This window comes from Centrocercus urophasianus, unplaced genomic scaffold (assembly GCF_019232065.1).
Source record: "Centrocercus urophasianus isolate 14NV4802_14NV808 unplaced genomic scaffold, USGS_Curo_1.0 seq_46, whole genome shotgun sequence".
NCBI classification, from domain to species: domain Eukaryota; kingdom Metazoa; phylum Chordata; class Aves; order Galliformes; family Phasianidae; genus Centrocercus; species Centrocercus urophasianus.
In genome coordinates this window covers 2,397,931-2,412,218 of record NW_024885044.1, presented here as the reverse complement: position 1 = coordinate 2,412,218, position 14,288 = coordinate 2,397,931, and the positions used below count along the sequence as shown (strand labels likewise).

Sequence of the window (14,288 nt, the reverse complement as noted above, 5' to 3'; positions counted from 1 at the left end):
GGGAGCTGAGCTCAGAGAGGGGAATCCTCTGCAGCCATTCCATCTGTGGTATGGGGAGGAGACCTCACCTGCAAAGAGAAAATAGCCGGTATTGGATAAGGGACCAACCGGAGTTGATTCAGGTGTTTGGGAGATATCTTCTGTAGTGATGGCATTTGAAAAGGAGATGGTCGTTCTCCTGAAGCCATGTCCCAAGCCCCCCCTGCCCTGCAATAAGAGGGTTTCCAGGGCAGTGACACCTGCACTGATGTAACAGCCCTTCTCTTCAGGGATGTGGCCTTATTTACTTCTATAATTCCTATTGCTATAGCTCAGCATACTTCTTGTGATACTTGTGAATCTGTTTCTTACTGGCCAGTTCACAGACATCTAATAGCAGGAATTTCCTCACCATTTTAATTGTCTATTACTTGAGAGCCAAACAGAGCTGAAGCAGGCAGGCAATGTGACCTCGTCAGCCATCAGCAGAGAAACACAGCTCAGCACTGCCACATCCCTGAGCACCGCTCCCAGCGCCACCTCAGGAGGGCTGGGTGTCCCTGTGTGCACAGAACACTGCTCCCAGCAGCTCTGCCCCGAGAACTGGGGGCACGGTGTCCCACTCCTGCAGCACACAGCTCAGCTGGCTTCATGAGCACCGCTCTTCAGGAGGGCAAACAAATGAGGCTTTCAGCGTTGTTCTCCTGGATTCATTTCACTGTGGATTAGAGCAAGGCAAATAGACGGTGGGAGGACTTCGCTGATAAAATATTATTTCTTTTTTTTCCCAAAGCAGAGAATACCAGAGGATAACACAACAGCAAATTACTGCATATTTTAAACCCTTGTAGCTAAACACTGCGCTCTGGGGCTGCGCCAGGTACCTCGCAGTGCCAATGAAAATGGGATACAGATGTTCACTTGTTTGGATGGAGGCAATAATTCATGCTTGCTACAAACTATACAAAGCCTCATGCTCAGGAAAGAATAGCTGGGTCTGTTCGTCAGCACTATGAAATCATATTCTCTGAACCTCCATTAAAGAAAATAGGAATGGTAAAACTGAACTGAGAAGGGCAGGCTGTCATTTTCTGAGATGTCACTGCTGCTCATCAAATCACAGAACGACCTGGGTTGCAAAGGAGCACAATGCTCATCTGGTTCCAACCCCCTGCTTTTGCATGGTCACCAACCAGCAGACCAGGCTGCCCAGAGCCACATCCAGCGTGGCCTTGAATGCCTCCAGGGATGGGGCATCCACAGCCTCCTTGGCCTCGCTGTTGCAGTGACAAAGCCTACCCTGCTGTGTGCTGACCCGCAGTGCCATCACTGCCATGGCATGGGGTCACCACGTGGAACAGGTGTTGAACTGAGGATGTGAATGGGCAGGCAGGATGCAGCAGTGTGGAGTGCTGTCTGAGACCCTGGTTGGGAGCAACCAAAGCCATTTAGGTTTGAATAGTGGGTACTTGGCTGTTTTTGCAACATGAACATAGGTGCTTTAAAAATGTTGCCTCCGATTTCAGATTTGCTTCTGATGAAAATTGGAGCAACAAGAGTGTTTGGGAATGTGATCTGTGCTTTGCAATGGACGTCATGAAAATGGGAGCTGTATGCCCCCCAGGATGGGGCAGGGAGAAAGAAGGGCTGAGCTCAGCCCTTTCAGCCTGGCAGCAGGGCCGGCATGCACCTCCTGCTCCTTTGTGTGCAGCAGCTAACTGCCAAACTGGCATCTGCCCACAGCGTTGGCGAGCACACCTGAGTACCTGCACCACTGGTTTCCCTCCATTGTGCTCCACTGGGAGGAGTACAAACAGGTTCACACCTGAAGGATGGCTCCGGGTTCCAGGGATGCATGTGCAAATCCAGCAGGTAGGAATGGCACTCCGGACATGATGTCCCACCTCTCAGAAGCAGATCCCTGCTCTCTCTGCCTGCTGCTCGCTTTTCGTTTTCTCCTTGCAGTGCCCATGTTAAAATGAAGATTATTTCTTTTTAATCTCCTTAGTTGGTTTTCATGGTGGAGCTGCAACTAAATCCCAAACCACGCTTCTGGGAACGGAGCGTTTCACCGTCGCTCACCTTTCTCAAGTTGTAGGCTGAATTTTCACTCCAATATCTCACTTTGAGACAAAAGCCCGAGCAGCTTTTGATTCTGTAACACTTCCATGGAGTGTTCTGATTCTGCTCATCTTTTTTTCAGCTCTTTTCCTTGGCTGAGTCCACTCCCCAGATTTGTCCCCTTTGTATCAACAGTTCTGGCATCCCAATGTGCATCTCCTGCAGGACCAGTCAACACTGACTGAGAACACTTTGCCCTCACACCATTTACTACATTCATTTCCTCACACGAGGCAAACCACAGCAACCCTTGCTAGCTCTGTTAGCACAGTGAGATGTCAGTCCTCTCCAGCATGCAGAACAGTCAAATATTTCCAGGGGCAATGTGGATCCCCGGGTGCAGGTTTCTGGCCCTTTCCCATCTCTGCTGACTCTTTAAATCCAGGAGACCCCAGAAGTTCACAAACAGAGAACTGTTTGAGGATCCCCTGCTCTCGCTCACACCGTGCAGCAGAGCAGCAGCACTAATTGCCCCACTGGTGCTTCTTCAGCAGAGCGAGGCTCAGCCAGAAATAAAGGCAGGGTCTATTTTTTTCTTCTGTAAGTATGTTCAAAACATGAATTTCCATGAGTTTCCAACATAAGACCTATATCTGCATGGTAAGTAGAGTCATTTTCACTTGCAAATGAGGTTGAATCTGCTAAAAAATCTGCTAATTTGCAATAAAAATAGCATCCATCTTTGCTCTGCAAATATAGCCTATTTGAAAACTGTCCCATTTTCAGAGCTGTGGCAGCTTGTAGGATGAGAAAGAGGAGAAGAAGGAAATACCTTGCATTTGAAGTCATTGCTCAGTTCTCCGGGACTGTTTCACACACCTTCAGTCATTATGCTGCGTTCTGTGTTGTCACATTAATTTTCACAGCAACAGACTGATACAAACAGCACGACTGTGGTGCAGAATGGGGAGAGCTGGATGGGTTGGGAGGGTTTGTTCAGACAGAAATATCTCCTGCCATATTGAGGGGAGTAGAAAAAAAGCGGCCAGCCAAGAAATTGCTTTTTGTAGGAACGTTCTGTCTCTTTTTCTTCCTTTTTTTTTCCCCTATGTAACACATACTGCAGTATGAAAGACCTGGAGCAGGGGGGGACCAAGCAGCCGTTAGGGTGTGTTTGATGCTGAATGCAGCTCCTCTTTCCAGTGGGGAATACAAGGAATAAAAAGGAGAGGAAGGCGAGCAGGTATGCAGAAGATGGCATTAAATAAAGAGGCCTCACTGTGATGCTGTTATGGGAGAGCCCTGCTGACTTTCCTGCAGGTTCAGTGTTTTAAGGAACTGCAGCGTCAGGCTCTCAGGAAATGAATGCACGCATCAGAAAATCAGCAGCTCAGCACGCAGCCAGGTGCAATGCCAGGTGCACAGAGGACAGCTGGTGTAAACCTCCTGTCCTCCCCTCCTGCAGCCAGCCCACAGAGCACAAGGACTGCTTAGGGCACAGCAGGGACTGCCCTGTCTGTAGAACAAAGCGTGTCTGGCCATCACTTCTCCACACCTGCACGTTGGGCTGCTCTACATGTATCTCCAGGGCTCAGCACTTTCAGATGCCTGTGAGGGCAGGGTGAGGTGGTTTTCTTGTTGAAATAGACTCCTGTCTCAGCTGGTGGTGATGTTTCCCATGAGGAACTCGGTGCTCTTGGAGCCAGGAGTGTGCAGTGTCCACAATGCAGGATGTCAGGGCAGTGTAGGCAGTGGCTGTAATATCTCCTAAGAGAACATCTGTTGGACTGACATCTGTGTGCTGGCACCCAAAGCGACGTGGTTGGGGAGTGCTGCTCTTGGCCTGCTGTGCCCGCTGTGCTGTGTTCAAGGTGTGCTGGCAGCAGCTCCTGTGCTCTCATAGCTTTTCCTCTCAGGGACCAGCTGAGATGCTGCAGCTGGAGGGGTGATGGTTTGAGCTCTTTGGTGGCACTTGTCACTTCTTGAGCATTTTGGGCTTGAGCTTGTGGAGTGGTGTGAAACAAAAACACACCAGTAAGGAAGTGTGACGAAAAGTCCCAGGATCCAAACAAAGGTTTTGCCGTTGAGGATGGGATACAGCTTCAGAAATGCTTTGCACCTCACACTTCTGCACTGGCGCCAGCTGCGATGGGTCACTGCTTCACACAGCATCTGAGGCTGAAGCTGACACCAAAAGCATTGGGTGGAAACTTGCTCATGTCTAGATGGTTTGCAGCAGGCAGAGCTCTAAAAAGAATAGCAAATTGCATATTCATAATGGCACACACAGTGCTTGAGAGAAACCCTTAATTCCTGCTGTGGAGGATCCTGAAATTCACCTCTGGCCATGCTCAGCGTGGATCAAGAGGAATTCTGAGTCCTTCCTCTGAGAAAAGCCCACTACTTTCTTCACTTTGAGCACATTATTTTATTTTTTAAACAAAAGAACACGACACAGCTCTATATCCCAGCTGGAAGCAATGTGATTTGTCATGAATACTAATACGCATTTGACAGTATCCTATAAATTCAACACATTTTGAAGAGCGTTAACAAGACTCGTAGGAATCATACGTAAGAAATTCTTCCCCCACTTCTGTTCAATTAAATGAGAAGGAAGCAATCAAGAGTTGGCATTTGTACCCGAAACAAACACGGCTTGGGTCATGGCAAGACTTCTGCACACCGTGCCAGGCCTGGGTCTACAGCACGTTCATTGATTTTTGTCTCCACGAATCACCCTTAAGCTATAGGCAACAAAAGCTGAAGCTATGCAGATCTGATTTCTAGTTCATTTGTTGTTCATTAGAAAGATTTTCTCTCTTATTTGCTGCACCCCTGCTGCTGCGTGTTCATTAGGAGAATGGAATGTATTCCAAATATTTCCCGGCTCTGGCAGGGCAGATGGTGGAAAGTAATTTTCCAACCTTTTCTGGAACAAGGGGGGAAAAACCCTCTCAAATCACCCCAAGTCACCCCGACCTACTGAGGAAGGGGTGTTTCTGAGTGCCGATGTGCCGTATGCTTTCTTTGCCTGTACAGTGCTGCGTGTCAGAGCGGTGGGAAGTGGGCATGAATTAGAGTGTATCACGTTCCGTGTGGGATGGGATGCTAGCAAAGCTGGGTTTTTTTCACAGAAAACTGCGTTTGTGAGGAGCACCCAACAGTGCCCTGAGGGATGTGCACAGAGCAGTGAGAAACACTCATTGCCCTGAATCCCCCCGCAGGGAGTTTGCAAAGCCAGCCCCGCCGGGCACAGGGTTAGCTGGAAGTGCCCCAGACACTGGCCCAGACACGCTGTCCCTGTCCCCTGCCCTCTGCCACCGCTCACACAATGGTGGAGGAAGCCACCCGGGCCGCATTTCCCTTCTGCTCCTTGGAGAATCGGGGCAGCACACAAGCTGGGGACGGATTTAGCTCCTGGATGCAGATGAAACATCTCCGTGCCGACTGCTCCTTCCCTGTGCTCAGCCCCGTGCTCAGCCCCTCATCAGGGCAGTGGAACTGCACACAAGGGAGCAGAGCAGCGCAGTCAGCGCGGCAGGCAGAGCACAGTGCGGGGAAACAAAGAGCAGGGCTGTGTTTGCTGCCTTCTTGGTGGCATTCACTTCTGCTCAGAGCCGGCTTCCTCTTGTCAGGAGCCTCTTGACCTGCAGATCCCTCTCCTCAGCAGCCCTGCTGCCCGGTGCCAGGATCCGGCTGCCTCTTCAGATCAAACCAGCAAAATGCATTGAGCACAAAGAGCCCGAGCTCTTGTGTGCTTCGAGGCTTTCAGCTCCCTGGCGGTTGTCCCTGGGGCTCACATTCGAGGGGAACGGCAAGGCTCCCTACAAACACATCAGGAAGGGGGAAGGCTGCCAGGCCCGGCCCTGCTGCTCTGTCCCACAGCCCTTTGGGCGCAGCGTGCAAGCTGCTGGTCGGCTTTGGCACAGCGGGCAGCAGGCTGCAGAGCTCCCGGCCTGCGCTCAGCTGTCGGTGCCCTGCTTTGCCCTGCACTGCCGGCCCAGCTAGAACTGGGGCTGTGGGCTGCAGTCCCAGCAGTGCCCTGAGCTCTGACAGCCGGCGGGTGGCATTTGGAACCAATGGCTGTCACCAGCTCAGCGAGAGTCCTGCTCGCTTGTTTTTACCCAGCTGTGGAAGTAGATTCGATTCCCCATTATTATGCTCTGGAGTCAAGTTTCCTATAGGTAACTTAGGGCGTAGCCTACGTATGTGTAAAATACTGCTATCGTGTTTTCAATTAAAATGCCTATGATAGTACCAAAAGGAGAGGAGGGATCAAGGAAGGGAACCCAGATTAAGTTTTTTAATTGTTTTAATAGTGAGATTTAGTTCGGTGAGAACAGGGCACATTGGTTTCCTTGGAAACACTGGCGATGGATGAGCTGCATAAATCCAGCAGGAAAAGATTTGCAAAAGCGGAACCCTTTGGTTTAAAGTGAGATTAAAACTCTCTTCGTTCGGAAAATGAGATCCTCCCGCGGCCCCCGCAGCGCACCGGACCGGGCCGGCAGGGACCGCAGGAATGCCCGGTGCTGCGGGGGGGCTGCGGCCCACCTTGGGGCGGGGCGATACGCGCTGCGGGGCTGACAGCTCTTCCCAAGGAAGGGGGAGCGCAGCCCGCAGGTAACGCCACGCGGAGGCTCGCACCGTCACGCAGGGGATGGATGGGGGTTTCGGCGCGTCAGGCAATCGCTGGGCTGAAGTCACCGCAGCAGCTGAGTAAATAGAGTTACGGAAAAGGCATTTATGGGAGCGTTCGCGTTCCAGGATCCTCCCCGTCTCCTCATCCGCCCGTTTGTTTGTGTTCCCGTCGCTCTGGTGCTGAATCCCGAGCGAACGGGGCCGCGGTGCGGAGGGTGCCAGGGGCACGCGCGGCCGATCTGCCCACAGCGCACACGCCGCACAGCGGATCAGCCCCGCAGCGCAGCGCGGCTCGGCTCCGCACGGCTCGGCTCGGCCCCGCCCGCAGCCGCCGCCCCCTGCGGCGCTCCCCGCCGGCCCGGGCCCCTCCAGGCGGCGGTGCGGGAAGGCGCGAGCTGCGCCTTTGTCACGGCACCGGGTCAGCGCGCGGTCACGGCCCCGCCCCACGTGGACGGAAAGCCCACATGGCCGGGCGGGCCCCGCCTCCTTTCTCCCATTGGCTGTCCGGAGCCCGGCGGACGGGTTTCCCACTTTTGATTGGCTGAGGGCGCGCGTCGTTTACATGCGGAGGGCGGAGGAACGCCCGTCCGTGACATCGGGCGCCGTCTGGGGCCGCCCCCGAGGCGTCTGGGGACCTTAAAGGAGCCGCCGCACCGCTGCTGTGCGGTGCGTGATTCCGCCTCTCCGGGGCCGCGGTGCTCCCGGGAAGGTGCGAGGTTGCGGCGGTCCGGGCGTTCTGAGACTCGTTCCCTAGCGCTGCTTTATTTTACATGCAGAATGCTGGGATACTCCGGGTTGGAAGGGTCCTGCAGGGGTCGTGAGGTCCTGGCCCCGCAGAAGTCTACCCGAAATTCCCTGCCTGGTTTTGCTGGTTTTGTTTTTCAGTGCAAGAAAATAAAACGCGTTCATCTGGGGAGCCGTGAGGGAGACTGGGGCTGGCACAGGGCACAGGGCTGTGCTCCCGTGGGCACTGCTGGGCTGGAAGTGTGCTGTGCTGCTCTGCTGTATGGTTACAGTAACAGGCATGGAGCTATCGGGAGGATCCAGGGGTGTTGGGGAAAGGCTGTGCCAAGAGGGTGGTGGGCATGGCACAGTAACCCAGGGCTGTGGGCACGGCCCTGAGCTTCCAGAGCTCACAGTGTTGGGGTAGCACTCTTGGGCATAGGGTTTGGGTTATGGGTGGTGCTTTGTAGAAGCAGTTGGGCTCCGTGGGGCTCAGGACAGTAGCAGCAGAGCCACAATTCATTAGGAGAGACACGGTGGGCACTGTGGATCATTGGAGGTGAAATCTTGATTGTGGTGGTTCTCAACACTTACTGCAGAGGATGAACTCTGAGAAGGAAAATGTGTCTGATGTTCCAGACAACGATGAGGGCTCATCTGCTGAGGAATTAATTCAGAGTGGCTGCAGGGCTTTAAATCATACGTGAGAATAATCTGTGCAAACTTGCAGAGGGAAGCAAGGGGCTGCCGGGCACCGTCCCTGCCCAGCACTGTTCTCCTCTGCACAGATCTCAGTATTGCTGCCTGCCAGGGAGAACACTGGGGTGCCTCGTCTCGAACAGTTTAAAAGCCTCAATGAAGTGGTTAGTCACCAGAAAGTGGGAACCGTGTCTGGGGTTGTTAGAAATAAGGTGCACTTGGAAATAAATATAGAATTATTCACCATGGTAACTCTTGCCCTGCTGCATTGGTGCGTGTCTATTTAACATGAGTCTGAAAAGTAATGCTGTGAGATACTCTGTCTCCTCAAATGGACAGCTGTGTGGTTAACAAACCTTTGGGGAGCTGTTTTTGTGTTTCTTTGGATCTCCTCAACCACTCTGCCAGGGTGGTTTGACTCTTAGGGTTACTTGTGTCTATTATGGTTATCAGTTATCAGTCTGTCCCTGGTGTAGCACTGCAATGATTACAGCAGGGTCACTGCAATCTGTGACACTGAAGTGCTGCCCTGAAGAATTGAAAGCAAAGACTTGAAGCATGACTGTGTGAGCAGTGACTGACTGCAGGCCTGGACACAGTGCCATTGGCCCCACAGATCAGAGAGCATCGCTGTGTGCTGTGCAGGTTGTCCAAGGAGCTCGAGCTCAGCCAGGATGGAGCACAGGTGTCAGAATGCAGAAATGCACTGGAGAAGCACCGCAGTGTGTGGTGCTGCCCTGAGCACCGTTGGGGGGCGGGGAGGGGGGGGGGGGGGGGGAGGGGCGTTACTGCAGAGCATTCAGTTAGCTGATTTTACCAGCCCATCTGGAATGACTTTAATTATTTGTTCTTAAATCACGGTGGAAAAATGCTGATAGTTGTAAAGCCACGAGTGGTTCAGATGCAGTTGGGATAGCGGGGCGTTTGTAGGCCAGCGTCAACTTGCAGACCGTTCTGCTTTGTCTTCCGTGAGGTGAGGGCGATGTGCGGACTTGCAGCAGCCTGTGTCTGCAACTGGAGCCTTCCTCCCATGCAGCCTTCCTCCGGCGGAGCCCTGCAAGCTGTGGGGCTGCATGGCCTGTGTTTCTGGGCAGGGGGCTGGCACTGCAGGGCTGCCACCGCGCTGTCACCATGCCCTGACCACGGGTGCTGCCAGCTGCTGGCAGAGGCTGAGCTCACAGCCACCTTTTGGAGCCACCAGGTGAGGCTCACTGGGATCAGGTCTCTAATATTCAGCCGCCAAAGGCTTTAAATACACAAAGCCGTGTCTCTGGTGGAGCAGTGATGGCAGTGGGCCCACACACACCAGGAGCTGAGCAGTGCAGCTCCCTCCAAGCACGGCATCCCACTCATCCCCAGGATGGTGACTGCCGGGTGGCACAGAGGGGCAGCTCAGTTTGGCAGCCTCCAGCTGTGTCCTTCAGGTAGCTTTGCGGTGCTGGACCGGGCACGAGGCATTGCGAAGTGCAGGCATGTCCTTACCGAGGGTTTGTAAACCACCACGGAAAAATCGGCCTCTGCTGATCGGGACCGCGGGCTCCCAGAGGCGCTCTGCCCCCCCGCCCGGCCCGTGGCTGCGCCCCACTCGGGTCCCTTTCTAAGCTAAGAAGTCTGTGCTGACCCCCGGCACGTGGAGCCCCAGGGAGGGGATGGAGTATTTTCCTTTCTCCTTTCTAAAAGCGAACGGGGCTGCTCCATTTTCAAGCGATCGCTCTGAAGCAAAAATAATAAAAGGGAACGAGAACTATGGGTTGAGATCCGGAGGAGCGAACAGCCGCGCTGCGGGCGAGGCGCTCGGCCTGCCCCGTTCCCTTCCCTTCTCTTTCCCTTCGGACCGCGGCGCTCGGGGCCTCCGCCCCCCCCCGGCCCCGCTCCGCCCCGCGGGGCGCCCCCCCGGTTTGCCCCCCCCCCCCCCGCGCCCCCCCCCGCGGCGGCGGCGCGAGGACGCGGGGCAGTCCCCGTCTGGCGCTGACGTCACGGGGCCCGCCCGCGGCTGGCGGCGGCGCGCGGCCGCGTCCCCGTGGCCGTGAATGAGAGCGGGGGGCGGGAGCGGAGCGGGGAGCGGGGAGCGGGCGGGCCGCGCTCCCGCCGCGCCGCGCCGCTCCGCCGCGCCCCACAAAAGTGAGGGGCTGCCGCGGCCGGGCCCAGCACAGCGCTGCCCGGGCCGGAGGGGGCGCGGAGCCGAGCCGGGCGGAGCCGAGCCGTGCCGGGCAGAGCCGCTGCGGGGGGCGCTGCGCTGCGCCGCGGTTGTGATTTCCAATTTTTAATCGCAGCTGCATTTCCCTCCCCCCGCCCCCCCGCGCCGGGGAGGAGCCCCGGCTTTATGTGGTGCTGCCCGGGGAGCGCTCGGCGGCCCTGAAGTGCTTTGTGTCGCCGTCGCCTTCGTCTTTTTTTTTTTCTTTTTTTTCTATTTTTTTTATTTTTTTTTTTTTTTTTTAATAATGTATAACTTAATGGGTCTGAACAGCACGGCCGTCGCTATTCAGCCCAATGTGTCCTGCACATGCAACTGCAAAAGGTCTTTGTTCCAGAGCATGGAGATCAGTAAGTACCGACCTGCGGCCCTCCGGGGCTGGGCGTGCGGTGCTGGGTGTGCAGATGGCAGCGGGCGGTGGGAGCGGGGCTGGGGAAGTTGCCGTGGCTGTGGCCGCGCTGCGCTCCCCACGCACGGCGGCGGCACGGCGGGGCCGCGGCTGAAGGTGCCGCTCCGCTCCGCCGCCCCCGCGCGGTGCCCGCGACCCCTCGCGGGTCTCCCCCGGCCCCACGGGGTCCCCCCTCTGTCTCGGCGCGGATAGGAGCCCCCCCACCCCACCCCCATCTCCAGGTGTCGGCGTGGTTGTGCTTTTTTTTGGTGTTTTTTTTTTTTCCCCCGTCTCTTCTGGGGGCTGTTCGGCTTTGGTAATGAATATTTTTCAACCCGCGCAGAGTAGGAAAGGACGGCGCCTGACCCGATAGCACCGCCGTTCTGTTACTCTTTGCCTTTTGGAGATGGACTGCGCAGAGATGGAGCGCAGGATGGCACTGCCGAGGACAGAGGCGCGGCGGCTGCTCTGGGACTGAAAACCGAAGGGCTTTCCTGTGCAGGGAAAGATCTTGGGGCCAGGCGAGCTGTCAGCGCGGTGCTCGAGAACTTAAGCCCTCTGAGGCTGAATGGTCCAAAAGCTGGGGAAGGCTGTGCATGTGCTCCCAGCAGGACGTGGGTTCTCTCAGTGCCGGCTGCGGGGCCGTGGCACCGGGCGCTGCTGCGGTCCGTGCCGTTCCCGCAGTGGGTCCGTGAGCAGTGGCCGTTCACAGCCCGGTGCCGGGCAGCCTCCGCCGCCTCCGGTTCCGCCGCTGTTCGGTTCAGGTGTCGGCGTCCTGCGGGAGAGCTGGGGGCGGTTCTACGCCGGGTGCTAAAATGGATTCACTCTGAATTTTAGCATAAAACATTCCCTTTGTACTGCGTGCGTTTAATCTTGATTTAATCTCATTCGTGTTCAGACAAAACTAAGCTGGATTTGCCTGATTTTATTAACACTGCCGGTACTGAATAGACCATTCTTCTCCCCTGACTCCAGCGGCCGGGCGGGCTGTGCATACCAATAGCGGCGGGTACATAATGAGGACCGTTCCGTGGGTGCCGGCAGCAGCGCTGCGGGGCTGAGGCTGCAGCCGGTGTCCGGCTGGGCTGGTGGCAGCGCTGGGAGCTCACACGGGCAGTGTCTGCTGGAGATAGAGCTGCTCTCCCACTCTGTTGCTGTGAGGTTTTGTTGCAACCACCCCAGCTTTGAATTTCATACTTCTTAGAGATAGCATCTTGGGTTTTGTTTCTGCATTTTCTGACATGGGCTCAGTGGGATGCAGTGCCCGCAGTCCCGAGGGCTGTCCCTGCAGTGCTGCCCACGCTGTGCTCAACCCCAGAGCTGGGCTGTGTGGCCGGGCTGCAGGGCTGCTTGCCTCTCTTTTCCTTCCCGGGCTTCCCCTTTGCCACCGATGACATTTATCTCTCTGCTGCCGCTCACTGCAGTGGCAGCCGTGGGCTGTGGTGGTCCTGCAGGAGCTGTTACCTGATAGTCCAGCTCTGAAGGGGAGGGAAGAGCTGAGCCCCATCCATCCTCACAGAAAGTCATATTATGGCTTTTTCCTCCTCCAGTCGCTTCTTTGTGCTTATTCTTTTAATATAGCTCTCAGGGGACCTCTGGGCAGCTCCCATCAGATGCTATCTCAGTTCCCAGCCGAAAGTTCCCAGGCAGGAACGCTTTGAGATAGTGGCAGAGCTGTAAGCTAATTTAGGTCTCTCGTTAGGTTAGCCCTGTATCTGAGCCCCCAGACTGTTTCTTCACTGGTTCTCCCTGAGCAGCGAGCAGCAGCTGTGCTCTGTGCAGCTCTTGGATGATGAGGGGTTTGGAAAGGAGAGGCTGAGCCTACTAGTTGTGCTGGGCAGCACTGGGTGCAGCAAAATGAATTGTCTCTGCAGAGTGACAGAGGTCAGGGCTGAGCCTGGTGTCAGATGGGTCCGTAAAGAACTCATTGTGAGGTGAGTGACAGACTGAGGTGTGTGTCTGGGAGCTCATCGCTCGGGGGGGGGATGTTGCAGCATCCCAGCATCTCCACTAGGACCTCATCTGTGCCAGGGCTGCATCAGACCCCATGGGATGATCCCAAAGGGGTTCAGCTGCCAAGGGAGATGGGGTGCCGAGGAGGTGCTTGGTGCAGGAATGGGGGCAGCTTCGGGTGTGGGTGTGCAAGGGTTGTGCTGGGTTTGTGCTCGTGCTGGGGGTGGCACTGGTGGGAGCTCTGCCTGGAGTGGGGGCTTTGAGGTTTTCACATTCCTGGGTTTAGTATCAAAACAGTGCTGATGGCTCCACCAAAGATCACGTCTCCTGACCACTTCAGACTGCGTTTTGGCAGCAATGTCTCTGTCCTGACACAGCGCTCAGGGTAGAGTGTATAACACTTTCTTTTCCTCTCTCTTCTGTGAGGTTTCCTGTAGGAGGCTGTAGGAAGGCTGAGCTGCCGCCAGTGCCTTAGCAAGCTGTAGAGCGTTCTCTAAGTGTGCTCCGGTTGTGGTTCTCACTTTGGCTGCAGCCAAAACCAGGAGAATGCCATGTGTCCCTGCAGGCTGTGCTGCTCCGTGTGCAGGTCAGCATCCCCAGGGGTGCCCAGAAGGAGCAGGGCAGGGGCAGGTGGTGGCCTGGGGGCTGGCCGTGCTCCAGTCTTGCAGCACTGGGGTCATAAAGCCAGACTTGATTTGGTGCCCTTGAGCAGTGATGTAATCCTGCTGCTATAATCAGGGCTGAATGGAAAAATGAAAAGATGTAGTGGGAGGAGAAAGATCTGGCTTTTTTTTTTTTTTCTTCTGGGCGAACACCTGGGTGACATTGCAGCAGGACCCTACTGCACACACAGCAGCGGTGCCCAGGACCACGCACAGCACAGGGATGTGGCATGGCTGGGGCTGCCCCAGCAGGAGGTGCAGAGCAGGGCATGGGGACTGCGGGATGTGTGACAGGCTGCACATTGCCCAGCCCTCGTTTCACCTGGCGCCGTTTGCAGGTGCTGACCGACAGTGATGACACCGCAGCGTGTGACACACAGCACCCACACTGCGTCCCTCAGAGCCGGGAGCTGCGGGGGGTCTGAGACACCTCGAGATGCTCAGGGTATGAATGAGCCACTCGCTTTGCAGGTGGAGGGGAGCGCCTATGGAGAAGTGCTCTCTCTCCTTATTGGTTTTTATTTGCTGTTGCTCACCTAGCGTGCGAACATGTTCAGCTTTCCAGCGCTGAGAGTCAGTGGCAAGTTAAATCCAACTTGAGAATGAGTTTGTAAACCTAAATTAGAAATGGGTAGACATGAGGAGACCTTTTCAAGGGAAGTACCAAAATATGTGGTGTCACTAATGGGCATAATTACAGCCCAGCTGCTTTCCTGAGTAACTCGCTGTGCCGTCATCCCTGCTGGTCTTGTTTCAGGTAGTGGCATCTGGCAGAATTTGGTAACCCTCATGAGCTAAAAAAGGTCATTTATTTGCAATGGCTTTTCGTTGACAAACTGGCTCACACCTCATTCACTGCCTGCAGGGAGATCCGTTCTGTTTGGTCACTGCAGCCCTTGGTGCTGACATGGGGCACCTGCTGGTGGTGCGGCTCTGCCTGCAGGAGGGATGTGCAGGGCTACAGCTGGGGAGAAACTTTGTTCAT

General features: G+C 55.4%; 1 protein-coding gene across 2 annotated transcripts in view; it reads left to right on the top strand.

The window, feature by feature from the left end:
* Nucleotides 1-10,337: 10,337 nt before the first annotated feature.
* The window catches only part of PMEPA1 (prostate transmembrane protein, androgen induced 1), a 30,062-nt gene continuing 26,111 nt past the window's right edge, over nucleotides 10,338-14,288 (top strand). The window contains exon 1 of one of the 2 annotated variants that reach the window (XM_042834440.1): nucleotides 10,338-10,650. In XM_042834440.1, the coding sequence (XP_042690374.1) occupies nucleotides 10,548-10,650 (103 nt within the window). In that variant the 5' untranslated portion in view covers nucleotides 10,338-10,547. The remainder of the gene's footprint in view (nucleotides 10,651-14,288) is intronic. The other variant, XM_042834441.1, reaches the window with a different exon arrangement.